Source organism: Magnolia sinica, chromosome 13 (assembly GCF_029962835.1).
Source record: "Magnolia sinica isolate HGM2019 chromosome 13, MsV1, whole genome shotgun sequence".
Classification (NCBI taxonomy): Eukaryota; Viridiplantae; Streptophyta; class Magnoliopsida; order Magnoliales; family Magnoliaceae; genus Magnolia; species Magnolia sinica.
Genome location: NC_080585.1, coordinates 17506497 through 17519108, shown reverse-complemented (window position 1 = coordinate 17519108; position 12612 = coordinate 17506497). Strand labels below are relative to the sequence as shown.

The 12612-nt window shown below is 41.3% G+C and overlaps 2 protein-coding genes across 5 annotated transcripts; one reads left to right on the top strand and one right to left on the bottom strand.

Annotated features, from left to right (window-relative positions):
• Positions 1–12323, bottom strand: LOC131223022 (uncharacterized). Of its 4 annotated transcripts, none has more exons than XM_058218300.1 (2): positions 11850–12323; positions 1–221 (listed from the first exon to the last, which is right to left on the bottom strand). In XM_058218300.1, the coding sequence occupies exons 1-2, from the start codon at positions 12214–12216 to the stop codon at positions 73–75; spliced, it is 516 nt and encodes a 171-aa protein (XP_058074283.1). In that variant the 5' UTR covers positions 12217–12323; the 3' UTR covers positions 1–72. The 4 variants fall into 4 exon arrangements, with proteins under 4 accessions (XP_058074283.1, XP_058074286.1, XP_058074284.1 ...); XM_058218303.1 differs by lacking the exon at positions 1–221 and adding an exon at positions 3613–3638 and having other exon boundaries at positions 11850–12315; XM_058218301.1 differs by lacking the exon at positions 1–221 and adding an exon at positions 11265–11533 and having other exon boundaries at positions 11850–12322.
• Positions 2981–4483, top strand: LOC131223021 (probable xyloglucan endotransglucosylase/hydrolase protein 26). Its single transcript, XM_058218299.1, has 3 exons — positions 2981–3149; positions 3368–3561; positions 3875–4483. Exons 1-3 carry the CDS (start codon positions 2991–2993, stop codon positions 4281–4283), a joined length of 762 nt encoding a protein of 253 aa, XP_058074282.1. The 5' UTR covers positions 2981–2990; the 3' UTR covers positions 4284–4483.
• Positions 12324–12612: the final 289 nt, after the last annotated feature.

Sequence of the window (12612 nt, the reverse complement as noted above, 5' to 3'; positions counted from 1 at the left end):
AACCATAAGAAGAATCAATCACCATATTCTAGCACATGTATGGTAGACATGGTTTCCATGACACCACATGATTTATAACATAAACATGGTATAATCTGACCAAATATCATGCTGAGATAAACGAGCATCTTTGCCAGACCAGTTGTCCTCCAATCTGTGTGAGGCCCATAGAAATTTGCACTGATAGGATAATCCCAATACTTGAATGGTGATCTCCCACCCTGCAGAAAACAAGGAAATTAAATGGGGCACTGCTCCAAATTCAAAGCACGGCCGTATATATCCTCTCTCTACTTCAAAGGTTTACCTGCATGCATGCATGGGTATGGATGCAGCACGGATGGAAAGCCATCCATACCCATGCATCTGATGGGCTATACTATGTATGGGCCAAGTATTTAAAAAATCACACTAAAAAGACTATTTCCATGTGGGCCCCATCGGGCTGGACATGCTGGAGGATGTATCTTCGAAACTGAAGGTGGTCGTCAGGTAGGACAAGGAAAATCGAAAACAATAAAAGCTACCTACTTCCCTTCTCGCATCGTCTCTCGCACGATCTCTCCAGCTCGGTTACAACCAATGCAATACCCTCCGCAATGACAAAAACTACGTAAATGCCCTTATTTTTAACATTCTCTTTCGTACTTCAACGGTGCATGTGAACCTTTGCATACTTCAACTTATTTCTCACCATCGATTCACTTGTGTATGAATCTGAACTGTACAAAAGGTGAATCGAATCACAAGAATTACTTGACGCGAAAACCGAAATGATCCATTCATTAAGCGGGATACACTGTAGATATTAACGGATAGCTGATGGTCTTAACTCAATTTAACTCACTGTAGGAAATGGACGATTAAGAATAAACTGATCAGTTTTCCTAATTCCTTGAGAAAAATCGTACGGTTAGGATTGTTGGACCATTGTCAATTTCAGATTAGGCTCCATTCACAATTGGACTTACACGTTGGATGGTCCAGATTGCATAAATGTAAGGCACACGTTAAAGGGGACGAGTCTCGTGGCATTTCTAAGCCTTGAGGAACTTCATTTTGTTAACGGATTCGGTTCTAACAAAAATCAGATGTAAGTGAAAAGACTCTACTACCCTTCATCTTCCTTTTAGTGACGATTATAACTTATATATATATATATATATATATATATATATATATATATATATATATATATATATATATCATGGGACGTTTACAAGGTCAAAATATTACAAGTCAAAGAATCAAAATACCCAAAACAAATAGGAGAACTCTCACACGCAACTAGCTGTAGGTAAAAATTCCGTGCAACTGGTTGTGTATGAATCCCAATGTGGTGTGTTTATGTCATCCAACCCATCCAGAAAATGGGACACCCTACAAATTCACACCAATCCAACCATACGATGAGCCCCACATGAATTTGGAGGGTTTTTTTTTTTTTTGGTGGGGGGGGGGGGGTTGGGGGTTGTTGTCCATTGTTTTGCATGGTGAGGCCCATCTGAAGGTTGGATCGGATTGACTTTTGGGGGGTCCTATATACATGGTGGGGTGAACCTGCTAGGCAAGTTGGATGCCATAAAATACCATGGTGGGCCCCACTAGCAACTAATTGTACAAACATTTTATTCATTTTATTCATATAGCACCAGTTAGACGTTCTTAGGAACCTCAACATATAAATCCAATTATATTAATATAATAATTATAGAGAGAAGAAATTCCACCCTTTTGTTTTCTATTTGCATAGCTGTCGATGGTCTATAAAAAGCCATCACTAACCAACCTCAAAAGCATACCAAGCTCAGTTCTGGCAAAAGACCAAAGAGCTTCTCAAAAGGGGTTAGGGATGGGAAAATTGCAGGCTATCTTCTTGGTTATCATATCTCTAATAGCGTTTAATCAAAACGCAGTTTACGCTAATTTCTACAAAAGTTGCGTTTTTAACTGGGGTGCTCAACACTCGTTGATTTCACCCAACGGGAATGATCTTCAGCTAGTCCTCGACAAGGTTTCAGGTATTCTCTCCAACTAGTCGATGTTCTCAATTGGAGAAATCCAAGATCTTTTTGTATATGGGTTTCTTTGATACATGTTTGGTGATTTGTAATGACCTTTGTTATCAAGGTTGTTTGTTTTGACTTTAGGATTGGAGCACTTCCGGCGGTCAGATTGGCTACTAAAAGTTGATCATGTTCCCGTATGACTGATAGTCCTGATCACTGAACACAAGTTCCACATTTATGATATAGATGTTTTGATGAGCCCTTCATTCAACTCCACATTCCTCAAAGAAAATATGAATGAAGCACAGGCACTAGCAAATTGATTTTATTTATTTATTTATTTTTATTTTTTATTTTTACCACTGGGCATGGGGTGAGAGAAGCATAGCGCTTAAACTCGGTGACTCGACTCAAAACTTGTCACCATGGAACTCGCTAAGGAGTCTGTCTTGATTCAGAATCAGATTGACTAGTCGAGTTGGTTGCCCATTCGGTTAACTCGAAATGACTCAGTGTGACTTGAACCGAGTCGCTTGAGTCAAAGATTTTTTTTAAAGGTTACAGGTGGTGGGATGAGAACTCATGACCTCAACTAATCAAGTAAACAGCATTTACCAGCTGACCAGACACTATACACATTGCATATTTTTATATTCACACTATTTATGTGTCTGCTATTAGTGCAATTAAATTCCTAGTTTAATTATTAAATATTGCATTGAGAAGGAGAGAAGTACTAAATGGATGGCAAGATCTTTGGATATCAAGTCCAGTCGAGTTTTCAAGTTTTTAAACAAAGGAGAGAAGTACTAAATGGATGACATTGTCCTAAATGGGCATATTTAATTCCAACATAGTTAATAACCCAATGCTTTAATAAGCCATGTGGGGCCCACCCTCGGCCAGCTATAAACTCCATGATTTATTTATTTTAATTGGGGGGGGGGGGGGGGCGTGTATCAATAGAAAACAGTGCATGATATGACTTGTGTGGTCTCACCAGCCTCCTTTTGTGGTCTTTCTTCCCCCATTTCCGCAGGCACTGGGATTCAATCGAAGAAGCAGTTCCTCTTCGGAAGTATAGAAATGCTAATCAAACTGGTTCCTGGGAACTCCGCTGGTACCGTTACGGCGTACTATGTAAGTCCTGTTCTGACCAACATTTGCTCGGGATGCAAACACCAAGTAAAATAAAAAAAAATCCAATTCTATGAAAAGTTGGCAAGATCTTTTACGGACTCGGCTCCTAATCAATTTCAGCCAGCCTTTCCAATCCAACTGCATTTTCCACCATATCTGCATCTTATCCATCAGGCATCAACAGAAAACAAATATATCCTATTTTCATGCTCTTGCAGTTGTCTTCAAAAGGTACCAAGCATGATGAAATAGATTTCGAGTTCTTGGGGAATGTATCTGGACAACCTTACATCATCCACACCAATATTTACACTCTAGGTAATGGAAGTAGAGAGCAGCAATTCTACCCCTGGTTCGACCCCACCGCGGATTTCCACAACTATACCATACATTGGAATCCCAACCAGATTGTGTAAGTTCAGTTACTATAATTGCCATCATCATCATCATCATCATCATCATCGCTATCCTCATCATCTTACTCATTCCCTTTTTTTTTTTTAAAAAAAAAAAACTGTTAATCTACACCATTTGTTGTGACATATGTGATGAGGGATTCCAATTTCTTAAAATTTGCCATGCTGGACATGTCAAACACTCATTAAATGATTAAAGCAACAGCGGGCATGGAGTGTTTATCATGTGGCTAATACTGTCATTGTCCTCAGTCGTTTTCATCATCATCATCATCAAGATTGCAGGTAATGATGTTTGCGTGGTTTCAGGTGGTTTATTGATGGGCTTCCAATCCGTGCTTTTCCCAATTACGAGAACATGGGCTTTCCTTACCCAAACAAACAAGGAATGAGGGTTTATTCCAGCTTATGGAATGCAGATAATTGGGCAACAAGAGGCGGACTAGAAAAGATCGACTGGAACAGTGCACCCTTTGTAGCTAGACTCCGCCATTTCAGGCCAAGAGCTTGCAAGTGGAATGGGCCAATCAGCATTATCCAATGTGCCTCTAGTTCCTTGGCTAACTGGTGGAACTCTCCTGTATACAGCAAGCTGAGTTATGCTCAGGCAGGTCAGATGAAGTGGGTCAGGGACAACTATATGATCTACGACTACTGCAAAGATACGAAAAGATTCAATGGACAGATGCCCCCAGAGTGCTCCAAACAGCCATTTTAATAGAATCATGGAAAGAAAAGTGTGCCAACATGTTTTTGAAGAGTTTCATTATTTCAGCTGTTGACTGAGGAATAAATTTCGTTCTTTTGTATTCTTTTGTATTTCTTGAAATGCATATGATAAATAAAAAAAGCTCGCAGGTGATGTTATGATGACTGAATTTTGATATGTAAACGGGGCTTCCAAAGTGTTTTGAGTTGAGAGCCAAGATTATCTTTTCTACTTTGAAAATTCTGTAATATGTAAAAGCCATCCAGTTATACTATATGTTAAGGTGCGTTTGGGTCTTCATGGTTCCTGTGACTTTTTATCTCGCCTTGTCCATGTTCTTGCAATGGCAACTGCATTAGATGCATTTAGGAAGAAGCTTGGTAGGATACCCAGATGCTACAAAAGTCACAGGCATTGTTTCTGAGACTATGGAAATCGGCCCAAGAGGCGCGATACACTCCTAGGCATATATCATGTGTGCTCCCCTCAGCTTTTTGTCTATATCAGGCATGTACCTGAGGTATTGGACAACCACCTGTTCCACTAAACTTCTAAATTTAATTGTTTGCTTTTAAGATTAAAAAGACTATAAAAAAAGATCCCTTTGTGGCTAAATCATCTACTGTAAAGTTCTACATCCCTACAAACATGAGAGAAGGAGACTTAAGATGGTTTCCTCCATCTCCTTACTTCTCTCCACCCATCTTGCTAGGCGCCAAAAACAGGCCCCTGAAGATACCACCCACAGAATTACATTTGCTGAGTCCCTTCCGATAATTGAGGGAGGGACTTGAATTCAAATGAATTCCATCCTGCCCGAATGATGCTCACTTATCCAAGCAAGGACTGGGTTATCTCTAGAGCTCCCATCAAAATTGAGCTTCCACATCCCACTCCATGGCGGTCCGCGGATGGACACCAATGCTAGAGCCAATGTCCCCCACCTCAACCCTACATTCTCATGTCATTATGCTTAATCCTTTTGAAAGACTTGAGAATTAGGGCCCACAAAATGATAAACTCTTTAACCCTCTTAGTTGCCTGAGAATAAGTATTGCATTTATTCTTGAGAGCCCTGTTGTTCTACTCCTGTTTGGAGCTAGATGCCACTGCAAGTAACCCCTTATTCATTTATATCCAAATTTCCATGCTTAAAGAAGAGCACCAACCATCACTGGCATGACCCAATCTGCACCAAATAGGGTTAAGATGGAACATCACACCTCCTGAGTAAAATCTGCATTGAATTAAGATGTCATTTACAGATTCCCAATCTTGCAGACATAAGAAACAACCGTTGGCGATGATTTCTAGCAGTTTCTCAAGTGATCCAAGGTAGGAATCTCCTCAATTCTTGCCACTCAACGAAAAGCAGCAACCCTTGGACCACCAGATCATAGGAAGAGCCAAATGCAACTGCAAACCACCCCCTCCCAATTTATACCTATGGTTTCATGAAGTGTGCCAAAAGTCTCTGGCATCATCAAATACCTTCCAAACAGGATTAAGGCGGAATATCATACCTTCTAAGTAAATTTAAAGTAAATTAAGATGCTGCTAGTGGACTCCCATCTTGCAGGCATAAGAAACAACCATTAACGATGATTCTTTGCTGAGATTCTCAAGTGATCCTCGGTAAGAATCTTATCAAGGCCTGCCACCCAGCAAAACGTGGCAACCCTAGGAGGGCATCCTAGCTTCCAAAACCAAAATTGTAGGGGCCTTCCTATGCCCTTCTCCAGAGATCTACCATTAGAAGGAACTCACTGTGAACATACCGAGCAGGTCCCATTTCCATCTTTCCTCTGGTCTAACGGTGCTCCGTCAAAAATTGCAGCATTCATCTGGCTTTTGGCTAGGGGGAGAATCCTAACCATTGACAGTCTTCAGAAAAGGGGACTGGTTCTCCACAACAATTTCTTGTTGTATCTAAAGTAGGCAGAATTCATCAATCAAATGTTCATTCACTGCTCATTCGCTCAGGGGATTTGGTCTTCTGTCCTTGACCATTTCCACACTTCTTCAGTCATGCTCATCGCAGCTCGGAGCCTTTTGTTTGCATGGCATGGAGGAGTGGGCAAAGATCTTAAAGAGATTTGGTGCCCTTCTATCTTGGCAGTTCTTTAGGCAACCTGGAGAGAGAGGAATTGCTGATGTTTCCAAAATTCTTCATCACTTTCTTCTCACGTGTTGGTCCTGACTTCCAAAGGCATCACAGACTGGTCGTCTTGTCTTCCAATCTCATATCACAGTGTTCCTCCCTCCTCCTAGGTTTTGCCCAGGCCTCTGTCCCCCGTTTCAAGTTGTATAGTTGTTTAGGCAATTAGGCCAGGCCTCTGTCCCCCGGTTCGAGTTGTATAGTTTTTTAGGCAATTAGGCTCTTCTGTTTGCTTCTGTATTTTAGTTTCCTTGTTTTTTGTTTTTGTTTTTGTTTTTGTTTTTGTTTTTTTTAAAACCTTTTGGCTCTCTTAATGATATTTCAACAATCTTTAATATATATATATATATCTTCGGTCAGGGTGAATGAACCTTTGAGCATGTAGTCTAAAGCCACATAAGAATCAATTTCTTCATTTATGAGGCTTTTTCTAAACTGGATAATCCAAATGAATTGTCTTCCCTCTCATAAAAACAACAATCCACGGTTAAGGCAACAAAGAAGCTGATCAGAACACCAAGTATCCTCCCAAAACCTAACTCTGGAGCCACTTTCAATAACGTATCAGATTCCTTCCTTAAATGAAGGTTCCATCCTTTGGATTGCTCTCTAGATTCTTGAAACAAGATAAGGCAGTCTAATCCAAGGATCCCAACCATTACCCTTTGTCTCATATTTCTATCTTATTACCTTCTTCCACAAAACGTTGTCCACCTGTCCTCCAAAGCCATTAATCTAGGTCTTCTTATTTCCAATACCCCATTATCTTTAGGTTTACAGACAATTCCCATTTCACCACATGGTACCTTCCCTTTTTGCTCATGCCCTTTCCATATGAAGTCACTTTGGATTTTCTCCAATCTTTCAACCACACTACCCAGGCAAGAAAAGAGAGACGTGTAATAAACTAGCGTATTAGATAAGGCAGAATTTGATTATGTTTGGTACTTCAATTTTTTTTAAGTTTGATCATCATCATCATCATCATCATCATCTAAGCCTTATCCCAATTAATTGGGGTTAGCTACATGAATCTTGATCGACCATTCCACTCTACCAAGGGCCATACCTCCAGTTAGAACATAGGTTATCAAGTCTTTTCTTACTACCTCCACCCACATCCGTCTGGGTCTTCCTCTTGCCCTTTTAGAGTCTTCAACTTGTACCAACTCACTCCTAACTAATGTGGTTCTTAGTCTCTGTTGCACATGACCAAACCATCTAAGTCTATGTTCCTTCATCTTATTACCTACTAGTGCTACTCCTAAGTTCCCTTGAATGCATTCATTTCTAATTCTATCGTTCCTCATCTTGTCACTCATCTATCTCAACATCCTCATTTCAGCTATACTCATCTTATGAGCATGTTGTTCTTAATTGCCTGACACTCTGTCCCATGAAGCATGGCTGCTCATATAGCTATCCTGTAAATTTTCCCTTTTAGTTGGAGTGGCACACAACGGTGACATAAAATTGTCTTCTTACAAGTGGAGAAGACCCAAGCTGGATAATTTCCCCCTCCAATGTATACTGGCCACGGATATGGAGCCTCTTGAAAAGCCATTTTTTGGAGGAAGAGATTAAAAGTGTTGTAGATTCCTTGGGAAGAGATAAGGCCCCACAACCCGATGGCTTTCCACTGGCCCCTTTTTCAAGTTTTTAGGACAAGCTTCAAAAAGATGCGATCGCTTTTATTCAAGAGTTTCACACCAAAGGAAATTTGGCCAATAGGATGGGAGCTTCATTTATAGCAATCATTCCAAAAAGAGGAGCAGAAACCCTCGCAAAATTTTGTCTGATTAGCCTTATTGGCAGCCCATACAAGATATTAGAGAAGATTTTAGCTTCCAGGTTAAGGACACTGCTTTCTTCAGTTATAGCTGAGAATAAAGGTACTTTCGTCACGGATAGACAAATTTTAGACAGTATGTACTCGCTCATGAGTGCATTGACATGAGGCATAGAGAAGGAAAGAAAGGTGCAGTATGCAAATTGGACATTGAAAAAGCATACAACCATGTTGACTAGGGCTTTCTGGAGTACATGATGGAAATGTTGGGATGCGGAAGTAAATGGATTAGTTGAATGTATGTGTGTTTTTTCAGCCTACTTCGCTGTGTTAGTTAATGGCTCCCAAAAAGGTTTCTCCTTAGCATCGCAAGGTTTAAGGCAAAGGGATCCTCTCACCCCTTTCTTGTTTATCGTGGTAGCAAGCCCCGAGTAGAATGTTAGATAAAGGTCAGGAGGCAGGTTGTACTCGAGGTTTCGAGGTATTCATGATGGAGCTTGGATATCCCATTTGTAATTTGCAGATGACACTATTATTTTATGAGGCAGACACAACTATGGTTGATAATTTGAGAAAGATTTTGGGTGTTTTGAAGAGGGGTTGGGGCTTAAGATCAATGTTCAAAAGAGTGAGATGTTAGGAATTGGGTTATCTAAGGAAGAGGTTTCCAGATATGCAGAGGTCTTCGGCAGTAAAGTTGGCTATTGTTCATCCACTTACTTGGGTAAACCTCCAAAACATCTCTAGAATAGGGTGATTGAAAGGTTCGAGACTTGAGAGGAAGCTATCAAAATGGAAAAGCAGATATTTATAAATGGCAGGCCGAATAACTCTTATCAAATCAGCGCTATCTAATCTTCTGGTAAATTTCATGTCACTGTACAAATGTCCAAAGTCAGTGTTGGACAAGTTAGAAAAGTTGCAGGGGGATTTTATTATTATTATTATTATTATTTTAAATTATGGCAAGGAGCTGAAAATAGGCATAAGTTTCATCTCTCCCAGGGGGATGATGTTTCTAAGCCTCTAGACAAGGGAGGCACATGCATTAGAGCTAGAATCTATGAATGTGGGCCTCCTTGGAAAATGGTCTTGGAGGTTCGGTTTTGAAGAAGGTAAGCTTTGGAGGGAGGTCATCGCATCCAAGTATGGAGTTCAGGAGTGGGGATGGGAGACAGCCATCTTCTTATTATCGAGCTTCGGGTATTTGGAAGGCCGTCATCTCAATATCCTCTTTGATAAAATCTGGTGTGAGTTTCTCTCTTGGGGACAAAACTAGGATTCATTTTTTAGAGGACCCATGGTGTAGTGATAGATCTTTGGTGGTGGAATTTCCGTCTTTGGTTCGGCTAGCCCCTTCAAAGAATCTGTCAGTATCAAGCTCTTTCTCTATCTTGGGTGGAAGTGGCGTGTGGTGTCCCCTGTGCCATATGAATTTGTCCAATGACGAGGCAGAGGCCAAGCTATTGGATCGAATTCACCCCTTTCAGCACTCTCCGGGTTCTTCTGATTCCATGATGTGGAGAGCTTCCCCCTCCAATATATTATCGGTCAAGTCATTCTATTTGTTGGTTTGAAAACAATCGGATATCAGTAGGCATGAGTTTTTCTATGCTTTTTGGTTATACAACGCTGCTCCTAAGGTGGTTTCTTTTGTATGGTTGGTAAGAAGAAAGTGTATTCTAACCATAGATAACCTTAAGAAGAGGTCCATGATTCTTCCCAATGTCTACCTTTTATGCATAACGAGGAAGAATCGATTGATCACCTATTTTCATTGTCCTTTTGTGCACGCCAAATGTTACTATCTTTCGACAAGATCTTCGGTTTGGACTGGGTGATGCCTCAATCAGTAGTTGGATTTTCTTTGGATGTGGCATGGTGTTGTGCTTGCAAGGTGATGGTTAGCTCCATGGCGTTTAATCCTCCTTGCTGTCCTCTGTAACATTTGTGGGGAGCGCAATCACCGGTGCTTAATTAGTAAAGAGGGACCATTCGAGGAAACTGTTTGGAAATCTAAAAGGGATGTTTTAGATTGGGTTTTGGGGGATAAACACATCAATAGTCTGCATGTTTCACTGATGTTTGGGTGGTGACGTTGTTTCCCCTCCTTGTATTCTTTTCAGCCAGGTGTACCGTTGGTCTGCATATGAATAAAATTTTCACATTACCCTTTTTAAAAAAACAGGCTCACATAAAATTCTGGAGGGACATCTCCATTCATTCCACTTGAATTCTATGGGCAACATCTTTCTCAATTTGTCCACTCTCATGGACTTTTGACTCAAGGTATGGAAAGTGGTCATTTTGGAAAACTTTTTGGTTACCAATCTTAACTTCTTCCTCATTTGTACTCCTAGTTACTTAAATTGCACTCCATATAGTTTGTTTTAGTCCGACTTATTTTAAATCCTTTAGATTCTAAATCACCCCTCCATAAATCTAGCTTTGTGTTTACACTCTCCATCATATTGTCAATCAAACCTATGTCATCTGCAAACAACATACACCATGGGATCCATTCCTGCAAACGTCCCAGTTAACTCATCCATTACGGATGCAAAAGGGAAGCTGCCCTTGAGGCAGTTCTTTATTGTAATTGAAATTGAATATGCTTCGTGTGTTCTTTCCTTCTCTTTAGTGTCTATAGAGGTTAATGCTACTTGAGTTGACTAAGCATGGCGTGGTGAAGCACTCCCTGTTTTTCAGAAACTCTGATCCATTGAGCAATCCAAATTGAAGCAATACTCTACATGTCTTTTACTTTCTCCAAACGCATTTTCTACACATTCATGACTCACCCATTTTCTATACTCTGTATTATCCATGAGCTACCTGATGGACGACATGGGAAACAAAATCAGGCCAATTGATCGATCCTAAGTACCCAACTGGAACATGGCCTAGAAATGGTCGATGCTCTTCTTATCCAACTGTCAAGCGGTTGAGTTTTTATCCGACCTGTCTGATTTTTAGGCCACAGCCCATTCATTGTTTGGCCCACCAGATGAGTGATCCGGATCTTTTACATATCTGCAATGTGTTGTCATGGGAACTGGTGCTCAATAAACTGGATGCAATCAGCATTCCTCTAACAAGATATAACAAGTACAGATGCAATAACAGTTACGGATGCAATACTATCCAATCTCAACAATCTGAATCGGTGGATGTTTGTTATTGAATTTGGGATTCAATGCTGCGATTGTTTACTGACATTTGACAAACGAGTATGTTCGTCAACAGGTGCTATGTCTGCGATGTGATCCACACATGATGGGGCCTGCAGTGATGAACGGTCGACGTCACCTGCTACAGCACTAGTGTCCAAGTCTCATATTGGCCAGGAAATGCAAATTCGAGAACTAAGATGGAAATATTGAATAACACAATCAACGAATACATAACAATGAAAACATCACACAGACAACAAACAGCGGATACGAATCGGGAAATGGGTTTATTCCCGTAAAAACAAAAATGAGAATGTACAAAATCCAGTTCCGAATATGTGCGGGGATTCCCGCCTACACACAAATCTATCCAAATTGGGGAAAAGAAAATCTACAACTTCTCAAAATTCCTCAGGAAATACAAATCCAAACACCCAAAACAATAAGAGCAGTACCTGACAAGGCATGCCAGACACGTGTCTCCTCTCCAAGGGCCGTGGCCGCGACCGCTGTGGCGGCGAACGTCGTAGCGTTGGTGACCGGAACGGCGAGAGAGATCGGAGCGTCGCTTAAGATGGAGAAGAAAGCAGCAGAGGCTGAGAGGTTTACAAGGAAAGGGATGGAGTACTGCCAGACTAGGAGAAGATCGATCCATTTCTTGAGATGCGCTAGGGCCCGTTCGTGCAGGAGAGATGGACGGCGGGGATTTGATGCGGAGGTTGCCTCCAGCTTCTGGTCCCAGAGGAGCGCACCCCGGCGCATTATAGCGTTGGTGACGCCCCAGACGAGGCCGATGGCGATCATCTTCTCTACTTCGCTCATCTGGTGTTCGGTTTCTCTATGTGGCGAGAACAGTGCACCCTTCTTCCCTCAGAAGAGGAAAAGAGGAGGTTGAAATGACCAAAATGCCCTCGCCTCGTATTGCATGTCCGTCCGTGCGGGGGTTGATGGGGACAATTAATCTGGTGAGCCTAACCACCGGATAATCGGACGCGATTCGGTGGATCCGTGACTGTGGGGTCCACCTTGATGTATGTGTTTTATATCCACGCCGTCCATCCGTTTTTCTGACTCATTTTTGGACACATACCGTAAAATGAAACAGATTCAAATCTCAGATGGACCACACCACAGGAAACAGTGGTGGAGAAACAAAAGTTATGGATCAAGCTGGTCTGTGTGACCTCATCCACAGGTTGGATGAACGTGGTCCACCTG

What these genes read in the sequence shown, in the direction of transcription:
- LOC131223022 (XM_058218300.1), bottom strand. Translation starts at nt 12,216, where the DNA reads ATGAGCGAAGTAGAGAAGATGATCGCCATCGGCCTCGTCTGGGGCGTC. An exon ending in TGTCTGGCATGCCTTGTCAG is followed by an intron (nt 222 to 11,849) that starts GTACTGCTCTTA and finishes TGTTTTCTGCAG; the next exon opens with GGTGGGAGATCACCATTCAA.
- LOC131223021 (XM_058218299.1), top strand. Translation starts at nt 2,991, where the DNA reads ATGACTTGTGTGGTCTCACCAGCCTCCTTTTGTGGTCTTTCTTCCCCC. An exon ending in GTACCGTTACGGCGTACTAT is followed by an intron (nt 3,150 to 3,367) that starts GTAAGTCCTGTT and finishes ATGCTCTTGCAG; the next exon opens with TTGTCTTCAAAAGGTACCAA. An exon ending in TGGAATCCCAACCAGATTGT is followed by an intron (nt 3,562 to 3,874) that starts GTAAGTTCAGTT and finishes GCGTGGTTTCAG; the next exon opens with GTGGTTTATTGATGGGCTTC.